The sequence below is a fragment of the Rhinolophus hipposideros genome (genome assembly GCF_964194185.1).
Source record: "Rhinolophus hipposideros genome assembly, chromosome: 25".
NCBI classification, from domain to species: Eukaryota; Metazoa; Chordata; class Mammalia; order Chiroptera; family Rhinolophidae; genus Rhinolophus; species Rhinolophus hipposideros.
Window position 1 is genome coordinate 18,096,958 of NC_138071.1, and position 13,781 is coordinate 18,110,738.

Here is a 13,781-nt window from a genome sequence, read left to right on the forward strand (position 1 = left end):
AACCACCATTGCCGTTTGACAAAACCAGGCAGAGATATTTGAAACAAAGGCAACAAGAAAAGACTATTTCGATATATCTGTTATTAGAAATCTATAAAAGTAACTTAATATTTACCTCAGTAAATTTTTATTGGTTTTTATTAGTTTTAAAAAAACAAAAAAAACCTAAGCAACAACAACAAAGACATCCCCAGTTAAACCTATCAGTATTTCTATTAGTTAAGTACAAAATACATAATTTAAGGGACTTGACATTTGCAAGCATTTGTTTTTTAGTTTGTAATTTTCTGAAATTTGTCATTTCAGCTTTGTTCATGATATTTTTTGCTATTTAAAAGTCTTTAGATTTTATGCAGTTGAAACTTTCCCTTTAAAAAACAATAAAGGGACAGAGATCCAGTTCCAGGACAGCAGCTTGAGGCACTTCACCAGTCCCCAGTGAGAATACCATAACAGGTAAAACAAACAAACAAAAATGTACACCATTTAAAGTCTCTGGAAATTGTCCTAAGGACGTACAAGAAATGAAGAAACATCCATTCAAGAAAATCTACTAAATCTCAGCAAGAGCAATGAGGTTGATGAAATGCGTCCAAGAACATGGGAATAACCCCCCACCACCCCACCCCACCCCCGCATCTCATGTCTGTACCCCCATGTTGTAGAGACTAAATTCCAGACCAGTACAACCAAGAGGTCAGGGCCTCCCTTCACCCAACCAGAGGACAAAGGCTCTGCCTGTGTTCATCCAGCCGAGAAGACTGGAGCCCTGGACCCCTTTGTCTGAGCTTGTCCATAGGACATAGGGTGGAGGTTCCCTGCAAGGAGAGGGAAGCTGAAAAGACCAGACACTACTACCCCCCTCAGCACTGTGCTCAGAAAGCAGAGGTGTGGCTCTAGCCAAAGCGCGACACTGTCTCCACCCTCAGCTCCACTGCAGGGGCTCAGATATTTTGCTGCAGAAGGAGAGGCATGCCCTAGGATCAGAGGGATCTGAAATTCTCCCCAAGTAAACTGATTTGTTTGGAACAGGAAGTTTAAACTTAAGGGTGCTGTCCAGAGCAATGGAGATTTTGGTTGTTAGCAATTCCAAGGAGGCTAGTAGCTTGATAAGAGCAACCAGCTTAAACAGAGGCCAGCTACATTGCCAGAGGGAACCAGTAAAAGAGACAGCTAGAAATAGCCCACCTAGCGTTAAAAAAAAAAAAAAAATTATTTCTAGTCAAAAATGGTAAATTGGACACAATTATCTGGTAAATTGAGCACAAAATTAAATAATTTTGCTTCTTCTCAAAACCCCACTAAAATAACAATCAGTTTTATTTTTTAAGACAAGTCTGCAAGGATAAAAATAGAGGAGACCACTTTGGAAGCTAGAAAGCAAAATGGCTTTAAACTTCTCAACAACACATGAAAGCTAGATGGAATGGAACAAGGCTTTCAAAATTGTGAAGGCAAATTATTTTTAACCTAAAACTCTTTACTCTGTCTAACTTTGATAAATCACATTTAAAAGCAGAATAAAGACTAAATCAAGAAACGCCATTGATGCAAGAACTATCCAGTATAGGATAGAGGCAAAGGGAATCCCAGGATGATGGAAGTGAAATGAGATTCCAGGATGACCGCTGAGTATCAGGTGACAAAGCCCTCAGCCCAGACTGGAGCAGGTTGGGAGGCACTGGGGACTCTTTTCTCTGGAAGAGATCAAATACTGTGTACACAAATTTCTCAAAAAAAGATTTGATACAGATTGGAGGGTTGGATTAGTGTTAAGTACGTAGAACACCAAGCAGACAGACAGATCAAGGCAGTTATCCAGGGGAGACAAAAAGTTATGCAGGAAATAAAAATAATTTTTACATGATTCAGCTACTGTATATGGTATTTACATAGTTATAACATTATAGACACTACATACTGATTTATCCAAAATTATAACCAGTTTGGAAGGAGGAGGGAGATTAGACTTCCACTTGTGGAATGTGGAGTCAGGAAGAGGAAAGCTAAATCTTCATCTTCTATAATTGAGAGTCAATAGATTATGCCCGAAATTGAAACTGAAAAATCAAGAAGTACTGATATAAACATGTTACTTAGAGAACTGAGGCAAATACCTAAAGAAGCAGCTGAAACAGGTGAAAGTGCTTGTCTCTGGAGAAGAAGAAAGGCGGAGTGTGAGACGGCTTGTTTTTTGCAACAAACTTTGGAGAATGATTTGAGTCTTAAAAACGATATGCATTATAACTGAGTAAATTCTTTAAATATACATTTCTATCTCTTCTATATTGCATCACTTCACTCCCCAGTGTTCAGTTTTCAGAGTAATTAGTTTATGTTAGTACCAAAATGTTAATTTTTGTCTCTGCCATGAAGGCATTACTGTGACGGCTAGACTAGATATTCTGCTTTGAATAATAACAACTGCCATTACTATGTGCCCAGGACTGCACTAAGCACTTTCACACATTATCTGCCATTTTTACAACAGCCACGTAAAATCGTTTTACAGATGAGCCTTAAATAATTTGCTAATCTCTAGCAGCACTCCCTGATGCCAGAGCTCTGCTCTTCCTTTCTGTCAGATCACATCACCTCTATCTAGGGTTTGAGTTTCAAAGAACCACGAAGGAGGGACATACGTAGCAGATCAAATGTCTTATTTGCGGGGAGGAGAAGAGAAACCCTGAAGGATTCAGCAATATTACTAGATAGTTGTCTACTGACTTAACCCCAACTTGGAATTTCCAACTGGTCACGTGAGCAAAGGAAGCAATTTGTAAGCTCTGGCTGGGAGCCCCCATGATTGCAAAAATAAAATCCTCATGCTCCTCTTATTTTGCAATAAGGGGTGTTCCAGCTGCTGCAGCATGGGCATAAACACCCTCCTGAAAATGCGAAGGTTATGTGTGCAAAGTCCAGTCATCCTACAAAGTTGATTCCTGAAAAGGAGGGCACAAGATGGCATAAGTGCTTCTCAGTGGGTGACCCGGGTCGGGCACATTGGACCAGACGACCCGGAACGCCCCTTCTAAAAATGGTTCTCAGTTGTGTTTATCTTGGAGTTTAAATCACTGAGAGCTTGGAGAGTGTCTTTGCCAGATTCCTTTCTGGTATAGTTGAGTGATACAATCAAGACAGTTACCTGGTCTTTAAGTAGGCTGGTTGGCTGCATTTGTGGGTAAAGCAGGAGTTGTTTACGACCCTTCTTTCTGAGAAGTCACAGGCACTGCCCGGTACGTTAAGAAATGAAAGTGAAATCAGCTGATAGTGACATCAGTCAGTACAAGCGTACCAAAGTTCACTTACTTAGGCTCAAACTGCAGATGTAAGTGGGTCTTAAGCTCAGGACTGCATCTGTCTGCCATCCCACTCTCCCCTGTTTAGCTCCTGGAGGCTGACATCAGAAAGCCAGCCAGAAAGAAGAATCAACAGAAAGAAGAATCAACCGAACCTGATTTCCTGTTCCTCCTCTTTATGACTTTCTGTGGGTTCTGCAACTTTATTTTGTAAGTACCTACCCTGCATATATCAAGGCTTTCCCAGATGCCTGCCACTCTGCAGGACAAGTGTTTTCTTCTCAGAGCTTTCACATTCCAGCAGTGGGCATGGGAATTACTGGTAGTCGGTGTTCTGCTCTCCCCTCCACCCCCATGTATGCTCTACCCTGTACTCTCTGCTCTCCTTTCTTCCTCCAGCATCACCCTGTGTACCTCTGGTCTCAGAATTGGTCAGCATATTGCCAGTATAACCAGTTAGAAACACAAACGGGTAACTGTAGGTAGCAGGGTCTGCCCAGATACCTGCGGCTGTGAAGGAGATCGATCGCCAGAGAAAGGCAGCCAAACAAAAGCAGATCGTGAACTCGCAGCAGTTCAACTGTTACTCAAAGGTAGTTCACAAGAAACACTGTGCAGCACACACGGTGTGGATGCAGGTGGTCAGAAAGGCCTGTGCAAAAGAATACTACAGGGTCTAAGAGATTTTCAGTGCCTGTGTTATTATACTCCGCGGCTTCTCACGCCCTGATGGAAATTCATGGTGGGGTGTTAGCTCTGTTGGTGCACATCTTAAAAGATTTTTTAAAAATATGGTCTGCCTTCCTAACAACTTCCATTATGCTTCTTCACCTATAAAATCAAAAGCTTCTTTGGGAAAGGAAAAAAACAAACAAATATGCACGTATGTGATTCCTTCTTTCCTCATCACAACGGAAGTGCATTTTCCAGTATCTTCCACCTGTACCCCACCACCCCGAAGTCTTGGATCTGAGAGCCATTTCAAGTGATACTCTCCTTTCAATTTTCTTTTTTGCACATGTTCCCCTTTCTCACTCTTCTTTTCAGTTACTCCCTGGTTCATCTAATCACTAAGGTTGTTTATGTTTTATAATTTCACTTTTTCATAACTATAATACATAATTCTGGCAATATTTTCAATGCAAAAAGAGAACAATTGCCCTAGAAATACCCTGGCTAACATTATCATTTTAGACATTTCCTAGTGTCTTTCTTGTAGCCATGTAATCTAGTGTGATTTTAGACCTGTTTTTTTTTGTTGTTGTTCTTGTTTTTTTTTAAAAAAAAAAAGGTTGCGTAGCATTGCATCATCTTGATATGTCTTAATTTAATTCTGATTCTGGGCATTCAAATTGGTTCCAGGTGTTTTTTTTGGGTTTTGTTATTTTTTCCGGTTTTTTGTTTGTTTGTTTGGTTGGTTGGTTGGTTGGTTGTTTTTTGCCAAAGTAATGCTATGTTGAACATTCCTGTATATAAATCATTGCTTGCATTTCTGATTGCTGCCGTAGGATAAACTTATAACGGAATTACTTGGTGAAAAGATATGACTATTTTTAGGGTTTTTAATGCAGATTGCCAAATTGTCTCCTAGAAAATTCAAAAGAATGTTCACATCTCAAAACCATCATTGTTTGAGAATACCAGTTTTATTGCACTCTTGGTATCAGGTGTTTTCATCTGCTGTTTTGATGAAGCTCATAGGTTATTTTACTTGGCATATCTATGATCACATTACTTACGTACATAAGGTATAGACTATTTTATGGTAGTCAGTGTGATGTAGTGATTTATCATAGGAAATATGTATATTTGTTCTTTTTAGCACAGAACTCCTAAAACTCTTGGAATTTCCTAAGTGATAACACAGATAAAGATGTCTTATTTATCCATAACAAGCCCTTACAACCATATCAGAGTTTACTTTAATGGAAACTGGAAAAGGCCTTTAATGGGCTGGAAAGCCCCCATGGGATGGAGGCTGGTTGCCAGGGAAAATAAGCGTGTGATTAAAGGGTTGGAACTTTCAGCCCCACCCCCCAACCTCTAGGGTTGTGAGAGTGGCTGGAGTTTGAGTCAATCACCAATGGCCAATGATTTTAATCAACCACGTTGATGTAATGAAACCTCCATTAAAATCCCTTAAGTACAGGGTTTGAGAACATCTGGCCTAGTGACCTCATGGAGGTCCTGGAACAGGCATGGAAACTCCATTCCCCTTTTACCCCATTCCTTGCCCTATGCACCCATGCCATTTGACTATTCCTGACTTGTATCCTTTTATAATAAACCAGTCATCTAGTAAGTAAACTATTTTCCTGAGTTCTGTGTGCCACTTAGCAAATTAATCAAACCCAAGGAGGGGGTCACAGGAACCTCCAAATTATAACCAGTCCATCAGAAGCACAGGTGACTACCTACACTTGAGATTGGCATCTGAATTGGAAGGGGGGTGTCTTGTGGGGCTGAGCCCTTCACTTGTGGGATCTCCAGGTAGATAGTGTCAGAATGAAGTTAAAATTGTAGGACATCCAAAGAATTACTTGGTGAAGGAAAACTCCCACACATTTGATGGAAAGTAGGAAAAGGAAAAAACAGTTTTTTACAGTTAAGTACTATTTTGTGTTCCTTCTTTTGTGAAATATCTCTTCCTATTCCTTGTCCACTTTTATGGGGGATTAATGTTTTTCTTATCTGTTTGCATGAACATTTTCTATATCAGGTATATTAATCATTTCATATTTGTTGCAGATGTTTTTCATACTCATTGGCTTTTACTTTTATTTGTTGTTTTTGTTGTTTAGAAATGTATAATTTGTATGTTTGTAAATGTGTAATGTATATTTTAAATACTGTGTTTCCCCGAAAATAAGACCTAGCTGGACCATCAGCTCTAATATGTCTTTTGGAGCAAAAATTAATATAAGACCCATAATTATATTATATTATATTATATTATATTATATATATTATATTATACCCAGTTTTATGTTATATTAAAATAAAACCAGTTCTTATATTAATTTTTGCTCCAAAAGACATATTAGAGCTGATGGTCCATCTACATTTTATTTTCAGGGAAACATGGTAGTAAAATCTGTACAATTTCTCTTTGTAGTTTCAACTTGCTTTTAAGCTCAGAGTTCTAACTCATGAATCAAATAGATTTTTTTTTTTTTTGGTCTGTTCACTCTATTTCACTATTGGATCCATGTGAAATTTATTTTGGTATGTGGAGTGAGATGAGGACCTAAAACAGTTTTGTTTTGTTTTCAGTTAACTGATTGCTTCTGCAGTAACAAAAAATCTGTTCTTCCGTGAAAGTATAATGCCATTTTTATCATATATTAATTTCATATGTATGATTTCTGTAAAATATGCTGCTCCCCCAAGCTGTCCCTCCAGTACCCCTGCCATTCTGTTTGGAAATTGGCTCAATTTCCCCTCCATTTATTTGTAGAAATCTACCTGGGAGCTGGATAGATATTACAAATCTGCTTCCATTTTGTGGGTCCTGATACATGAATTAACTTTATCAGCCCAAACCTAGACCTCAATAGACTTTGGGAGATGACCCCCAGGCCCCAGTGCTTTAGTGAGGACAGATACCTTCTGTCCAATTGGCAGCAGTGTGTGTGGGGGGGCATGGTTACAAACAGCGAAGCCTCTGGCACAGCAGAGAACGAGAAGGAGCAGCAATGCCTGCCCTTCCTCGGGCATCCTTCCCACCAGGAAGTACAGTGTCAGTGACGCCAGCCTGAGTAACCAGGAAAAACGTCTTTTTCCGAGGTTCCCAAATACTGGCCTGAGGGATGGAGGGGGAGGCCCCTTAACAACTGCTACTGAATTGTCTACAGTTTTCTTTCTTTGAGTTATTTTGACATGTTTAGAAGCCATTTCATGTGCCTCACAAGCTTACAAGGAAGAATCCCGTCCCCTTGTGTTCAGATGGAGGTGAAGGTTCATGGAGCACTGCCTCCCTTCCAGCCAATTCTCAAAATACCTTCTGCAAAATTTCAGGTCTAAGTCTCAGTGACTGTCTTCGCTCCCTTCTCTCCTTTTCTTTGGCTGGTAGGTACAAACTGCATGAACGGGCCTTGGTCTTTATAGCGGGGCTAGTGGGCAGGGTACCATGACATAATACCTCAACTCAGCGCCTCTCTTTGCTCTTTCAGCCCCACTGCCTGGGGGGCTATCTCCTTATGTTGGGGGACTAGGGGTGTGCGATAATGGAGCACGGAGTCAGAAGGACACAATCCACACCTCCAAGGCCCTCGGAGGTTTAGACCACACTTACCTGTCTCGCTCCTCCTCCCCTCTCCTCGGTCACTGGGCTATGGCCACCCCAGCCCCCAGTCTGTTCCTATCCCCACAGGGTGTGTATAACCACCATACTCTCCTTCCCAGACAGGCCTTCCCTGGTGCTCTGATCTAGACTCACCTCTTCCTCCTGCCAGTTTCTCGCCTACACTTCATCCTGTTTATTTCCTCCTCCAATCTCTCCAAAAGTTATAATTATCTTTTTTCCTTTTTTTTTGTTTTTTAAGATGTGTTTGGTGTTTGTCTCCCCAGCTAGAGTACAAGCTCAGTACAGGCAGGTACCGGTTTGTCCTGAGTGTCACCGATTCCCTCCAGCCTATGTCTCAGGAGAGCATCCGAGGAGTCATTAATGGGGCCACCAGGTGGAATCCTGGATCATGAGGCGAGTGGGGTCTGTGAATCTCCATCGTGCTTGCAGGAGAGAGGGCTGGAGCCTACGAACCAAGAGTCGACAGCCCAAGGCAGTCCCTAGTTTCTAGTACGATTTGTCTTCAACTTTGCTTTGGGTCCTGTGAATTTTCGCGTCCCCTAAACGTGACTGTGGAGTCCCAGCAATGAAAAAAACAAATGAGGATGGGTTCCAACATACAGGCCGTTTCTCGTTGATAAGGATTTTTTTCTCCTTCTAAAATTTTTTTTTTTGACCTTTGTTCCTACCTGGATCATCTGCTAGCAAAGGGATAATACGCAAAAAAAAAACAAGTGAGCAGATAGCAAGTTAATGAAACAGCCTATTTCAGTAGTTTGTATGTGGAGGTGGCGGGACTCATGCTTCTGACGCTGCATTGCAGTCTCATGGTGTCGTATTTCCGCTTAAAGCTGGCTTTATTTACATGGAAGAATTCAGTCTGTCAAAACATCACAGTGTTTCATAAAAAAGCTGATGTAAGGCCCAGTCATCCCCAGAAACATCTTCGGGGACTCTATGTGGCCCGATTTTGAAAAATAAAAAGACCTTATTTCTGCAAAAGGAAATATGACATATTTTCCTTCCTTCTTCCTTTATTATTTTTGTCAAAACCACACCCTAACCATAAAGACTCTGATCCCAAGTGTGTTCAGCCAGAGATTTTAGTCAGGGCTGCAGGCCTCCTCTGATAAACATTCAACCTGACTCTCCATCCTGTCAGATTCTAGTTTTCTGGCTTTATTCTGCTGATATTTTCTTCCCTGGCCTTCACTTCTCACTGTTCATGTTACGCTCCCCACCCCCCACCTCTACCTCACTGTTCCCTCACTTCCCTTCTCTGTCCCTGAATCACAACTTCATCAGCGTAATCAGAGCAGCCATAGATACAGTGTGCCAGGCACCAGTCCATTCCAGATAAATTAACCCATTTCAATCTCACAACAGCCCCCAAGAATGGGCCTGTGGGTGCAGTACAGATGAGGGTGTAGGAAGGGAGAGGCTGTATGCCACTAGACATATGCCCAAGGTCACATGACTAGTACGCAACAGAACAGTGATGGGAACCCAGCTGGTCTGGCTCTAAGGGTCATGCTCTTTACCACGATGTCTCTACGTGATGCCCGCATCCTGGTATCAACGTCACCAAACATCAATGAGGACAGCTTCCTGGAGTTAGGTCCTCCAGTGAAGCTCTGTTAGCAAACTACAGCACTATTCATCTTCCCTGGAATTTCACTGCTGACAGGCTGTGTGACCCTGGGCTTCGGTTTCCTCTCTATGATAATAATTTAAGGGTTGCTTACTAGGTCATGTTCCAACGTTCCAATGACCTCATTTCATTTCTAGAACATCTATAAAATAAGTTCTATTATGCCCATTTTACAGATGAGAAACCTAAGCACAAGTAACCTATCTAACTAACCAAGGTTGTAAATGGTAGAGGTGGGATTTGAACCCAGGATACACAGCTGCAAAGCCTATGCCCAGAACCATTATTCCACCAATAATGAGGCCTCAGTAAGCACATGCTCAGTTAGATAGATGCAGGTTCGTACTGTGATTATGACAATCCTGCTAGGTAGACTTCACCATCCACTGACTGTGTGAACTTGGGAAGGTTACTGATCCTCATTAAGCCTCAGTTTTCTCCTCTGGAAAATGCAGATAATAATGGTAAATCTGCTTCCATTGGGTTGTTGAGAGAATTTTGTAAGATAATACCTACTAAGTGCTTAGCACAGAATGGAATAAATGCTCGAGAGATTTTGAGGTCTGTTTTTAATTATTAATAAGCCCTCAATCAAATTAGATTCCTTTCCAGACCACTCCTACTGATCAAACAGAATTCTTAAAGAAAGTTTCTCTCTCTATGGTCTCGTACAGATTTTTTTTTTTTCTTTCGAGGAGGAAGATTTGTTTGTTTGTTTTTTTTAACAACATTTATAATAATGCATGTTTGAATAACTGATTTATCTACTAATTCATGTGAACTAATAAGGCAAAGCACACAGGCCCTCTGGCTGCAGCAAAATTTAAGTACATAAAATTTGGAAAAGTAAAAGGCAAGAGCAACATTTCTAATAATCTCTTCTTAGGAGGAGAAAAGCCAGAGTATTTTGCTTTGGATGTCACAAATTTTTTAAGCCTAGAAGATGTCCGAGAAACCTTCCTTTCAAGACAGAGAAATCTACTTTAATTTCTTTTTAAAAAATATTTTTATTAAAATATAGCTAATATACAACATTATATCAGTTTAAGGGGTACACCATAGTTATTCAACATTTATATACCTAAAGCAGTGATCACCGTGATAAATCCAGCAAGCATCTGACACTGTACCTGTCAAAATATCATTTACTATATTCCCTATGCTGTACATTATGTCCCCAGGATTTATTTGTTTTATACCTGGAAATTTAACCCTCTTCTTCCCTTTCGCCTTTCCTCTCTTCTTAAATTTTTCTATTACAATTGACATTCAATATTATTTTATATTAGTTTCAGGTGTACAGCATAGTGGTTAGACATTTATATAATTTAAGAAATTATCCCCCTGACTAATCTAGCACCCACCTGACACTATGCATAGTTGTTACCATATTATTGACTATATTCCCTGTGCTTTACTTTATATCCAAATTACTGTATAACAACCAATTTGTACTTCTTAACTCCTTCCCCTTTTTCACTAACCTCCAATCCCCCTCCCATCTGTAAATCATCAAAATATTCTCTGTATCTATGAGTTTGTTTCTGTTTTGTTTATTTTGTTATTTAGCTTCCACATACAATCGAAATCACATAGAATTTGTCTTTCTCTGTCTGACATGCTCCACTCAGCACAATTCCCCCCAGGTCCATCCAGGCTGCCATAGATGGCAAGAACCCATTCCCTTCCCTGACCGAGTAATATTCCATTGTATATATGTACTACCTCCTCTTTATCCTTCATACATCGACAGACACCCAGGCTGCCTCCACATCTTGGCCATTGTAAACAATGCTGCAATGAACATAAGAATGCACATGTCCCCTCAAGATAGTTTTTGGGTTTCTTCAGATAAATACCCAGATGTGGGATTACTGGGGTCTTCTTTGTCTCTTGTTATAGCCTTTGTTTTAAAGTCAAATTTTGTCTGGTATAGGTATTGCTACCCAAGCTTTTTTGTTTGTTTCCATTTTAATGAAACATCTTTTTCTCCTCCTTTACTTTCAGTCTGTGTGTGTCTTTCAATCTGAAGTGAGTCTCTTGTAGGCAACATATGTAAGGGTTTTGTTTTCTTATCCACTCAGCCACCCTATGTCTTTTGAGTGGAGCATTTAATCCATTTATGTTGAAAGTAATTGCTGATAGATATGTAACTGTTGCCATTTTATTATTCATATTTTTTATCTTTTTTTTTTCCATTTTAAACAAGTCCCTCTAAGATTCCTTGTAATTCTGGTTTGGCATTGATGAACTCCTTTAGCTTTTTCTTGTCTGGGAAACTCTTTATTTGTCCTTTGATTCTAAATGACAGCTTTACAGGGTAGAGTAATCTTGGTTGTACTAATCTTTTCATCACGTTGAACATTTTGTGCCTATCTCTTCTCGCCTGCAAAGTTTCTGTTGAGAAATCAGCTGACGTGCTTATGGAAGCTCCCTTGTAAGTAACTGCGTTTCTTTTGCTGCTTTTAAGATTCTATCTTTAAGGTTTGGCATTTTAATTATGATGTGTCTTGGTGTGTGCCTGTTTGGGTTCATCTTCTTCGGCACTCTGTGCTTCCTGGGTTTGTATGTCTTATTTCCTTTGCCAGGTTAGGGAAGTTTTCTGTCATTATTTCTTCAAACAGGTGTTCAGTTCTTTGCTCTATTCTCCTTTTGATACCCCTATGATGCAAATACACTTGATACTGTCCCAGAGGCCCCAGACGCTAGTTCACTAGCCTCATTTTTTTTTATTATTCTGTTTTCTTTTTGCTGTTCTGTTTGAGTGTTTCCTGCTACCCTATCTTCTAAATCACTAATTTGATCCTCTGCTTCATGTAATCTACTGTGGATTCCCTCCAATGTGTTATTCATTTCAGTTATTGTAGTCTTTATTTCTGACTGGTTCTTGTCCTTGTTTTCTATCTCCTATCTCTCTGTTCAAGTTCTCCCTGAAATCACTGGGCATCCTTATAACCACTGTTTGGAACTCTGCGTCTTATAGATTGCTTGTCTCCATTTTTGTTTAGTTTTTCTTCTGGAGATTTGTTCTGTTCTTTCATTTGGGACATGTTTCTTTGTCTCTTCATTTTGCCTCCCTGTGTTTGTTTTTATGTATAAGGTAGGGTCCCTATGTCTCCCGGTCTTGGTGAGTGCCCTTATGCAGTAGGTGTGCTGTGGGGCTCAATGGCACAGTCTTCCTGATCACCTGAATCGGGTGCTCCAGGTGTGTCCCTTGTGTGGTTTGTGTGTGCCCTCCTGTTGTAGTTGAGCCTTGTTTGCTGTTTGCATGTCAGTGGAAGGGATTGGCCATCAGGCTGATTGGTTGTGAAGATAAGCTGTGACTATAGGGGAGGAGTTGTATTGCAAGGGCTGACCCAAAAGAGCAGGGTTCACTTTAGCAGGGCTCTGACGCCTGCCCAGTCTGCCCTTTGGGTGTGTCGTCCCCAGAGGCTGCTCGGTGACGCTCCAGCTGGGTCTAAAACTGGTCAACAGATGTTCCAGCCCCTGGGCCTCCTGGGAGAAGCCCCACTACAGGCCAAGTTCAGCAGCAGCCAGTGCTCTGGCCGGGGCCACCTGGCATGAGCCACAAAGCAGTCGCAGATGGCTGCCACTGGGCTGAGAGGTACCTTGAGAGGCCCAGCCACAAACCAACACTGACTGTTACTAGTGCTGGGCTTAGGGTTGCTCAGCCAGAGGTATAGGACATGCCGAATCTAGATGCTGTTTGTTTGAGTTCTGTGAACCTTTGAGAGATTTTATGACAGTCTGCAGCATGAGTCAAGACAAACCATTTACACAAAAAAAGCCACTGGAAGCAGCTTGGGTGAGACCCCCACCCCACCAGAAGTGGGGGGATCTTAGGGAATCAGGGCCAATGAAGAGTGTAAATTAGGTTGATGGAGACTCAGCTATCGTGGCCACCTGCATCTGCATGCTGGGAAGTGGGAGGGCTCAACAAGGAAACAATGGCTTCTGCCAACTCCTTCCTCTGGAAGAAAGCTGCCCCTCCAGGCTATGCCCTGACTCAGACAATTCAGTTCCTCCGTTTGTCCCTGGTGCCTTTCGAGCTGCTGCATCAGGAATTCAGAGCGAGTGAGTGTATCAGCAAGTAAGTCCATGTGTGGGCCCGTTAAGAGGAGCGCCTGAAACCTCCGCCTCACTCAGCTACAATCTTTGCTGGTTTTCACAGCCAGAAGTTGTGGGGACTTCTCTTCCTGGCAACCCAGGACTGGGAAGCCTGGTGTGGGGCTGGGACCCCTCGCTCCTCCAGGGGGTGAGGGGAGTCTCCACAGCTGAGATATCCCTCCTGATTTTTAATGGTCACATGCAGGTGTGGGACCAGCCCATTCCACGTCTCTGCCCCTTCTACCAGTCTCCAGGTTTCTCCTTCTGTATGTCCTTCGTTGTAGAGCTTTGGTTCCACTAGACTTCAGGTGATTCTCAGTGATGGTTGTTCTGCAGTTTCATTGTGATTTTGATGTGGTCATGAGAGGAGATAAGCACAGTGTTTACCTACTCTTGACTGGGTAGGCCATCTTGACTGGGTCTGCCCTAAAGCTTTCTT

The 13,781-nt window shown here is 41.5% G+C and overlaps 1 protein-coding gene across 5 annotated transcripts in view; it reads left to right on the top strand.

Moving 5' to 3' along the window:
• Positions 1–13,781, top strand: part of LOC308492737 (cytosolic carboxypeptidase 3-like) — a gene marked incomplete at its 3' end in the record, with an annotated part of 76,906 nt that overhangs the window by 55,306 nt on the left and 7,819 nt on the right. For 3 of the 5 annotated variants that reach the window (XM_081038057.1, XM_081038058.1, XM_081038059.1), the window contains one exon: positions 3,388–3,509. In XM_081038057.1, the coding sequence (XP_080894183.1) occupies positions 3,388–3,509 (122 nt within the window). The other 2 variants (XM_081038060.1, XM_081038061.1) reach the window with 2 other exon arrangements.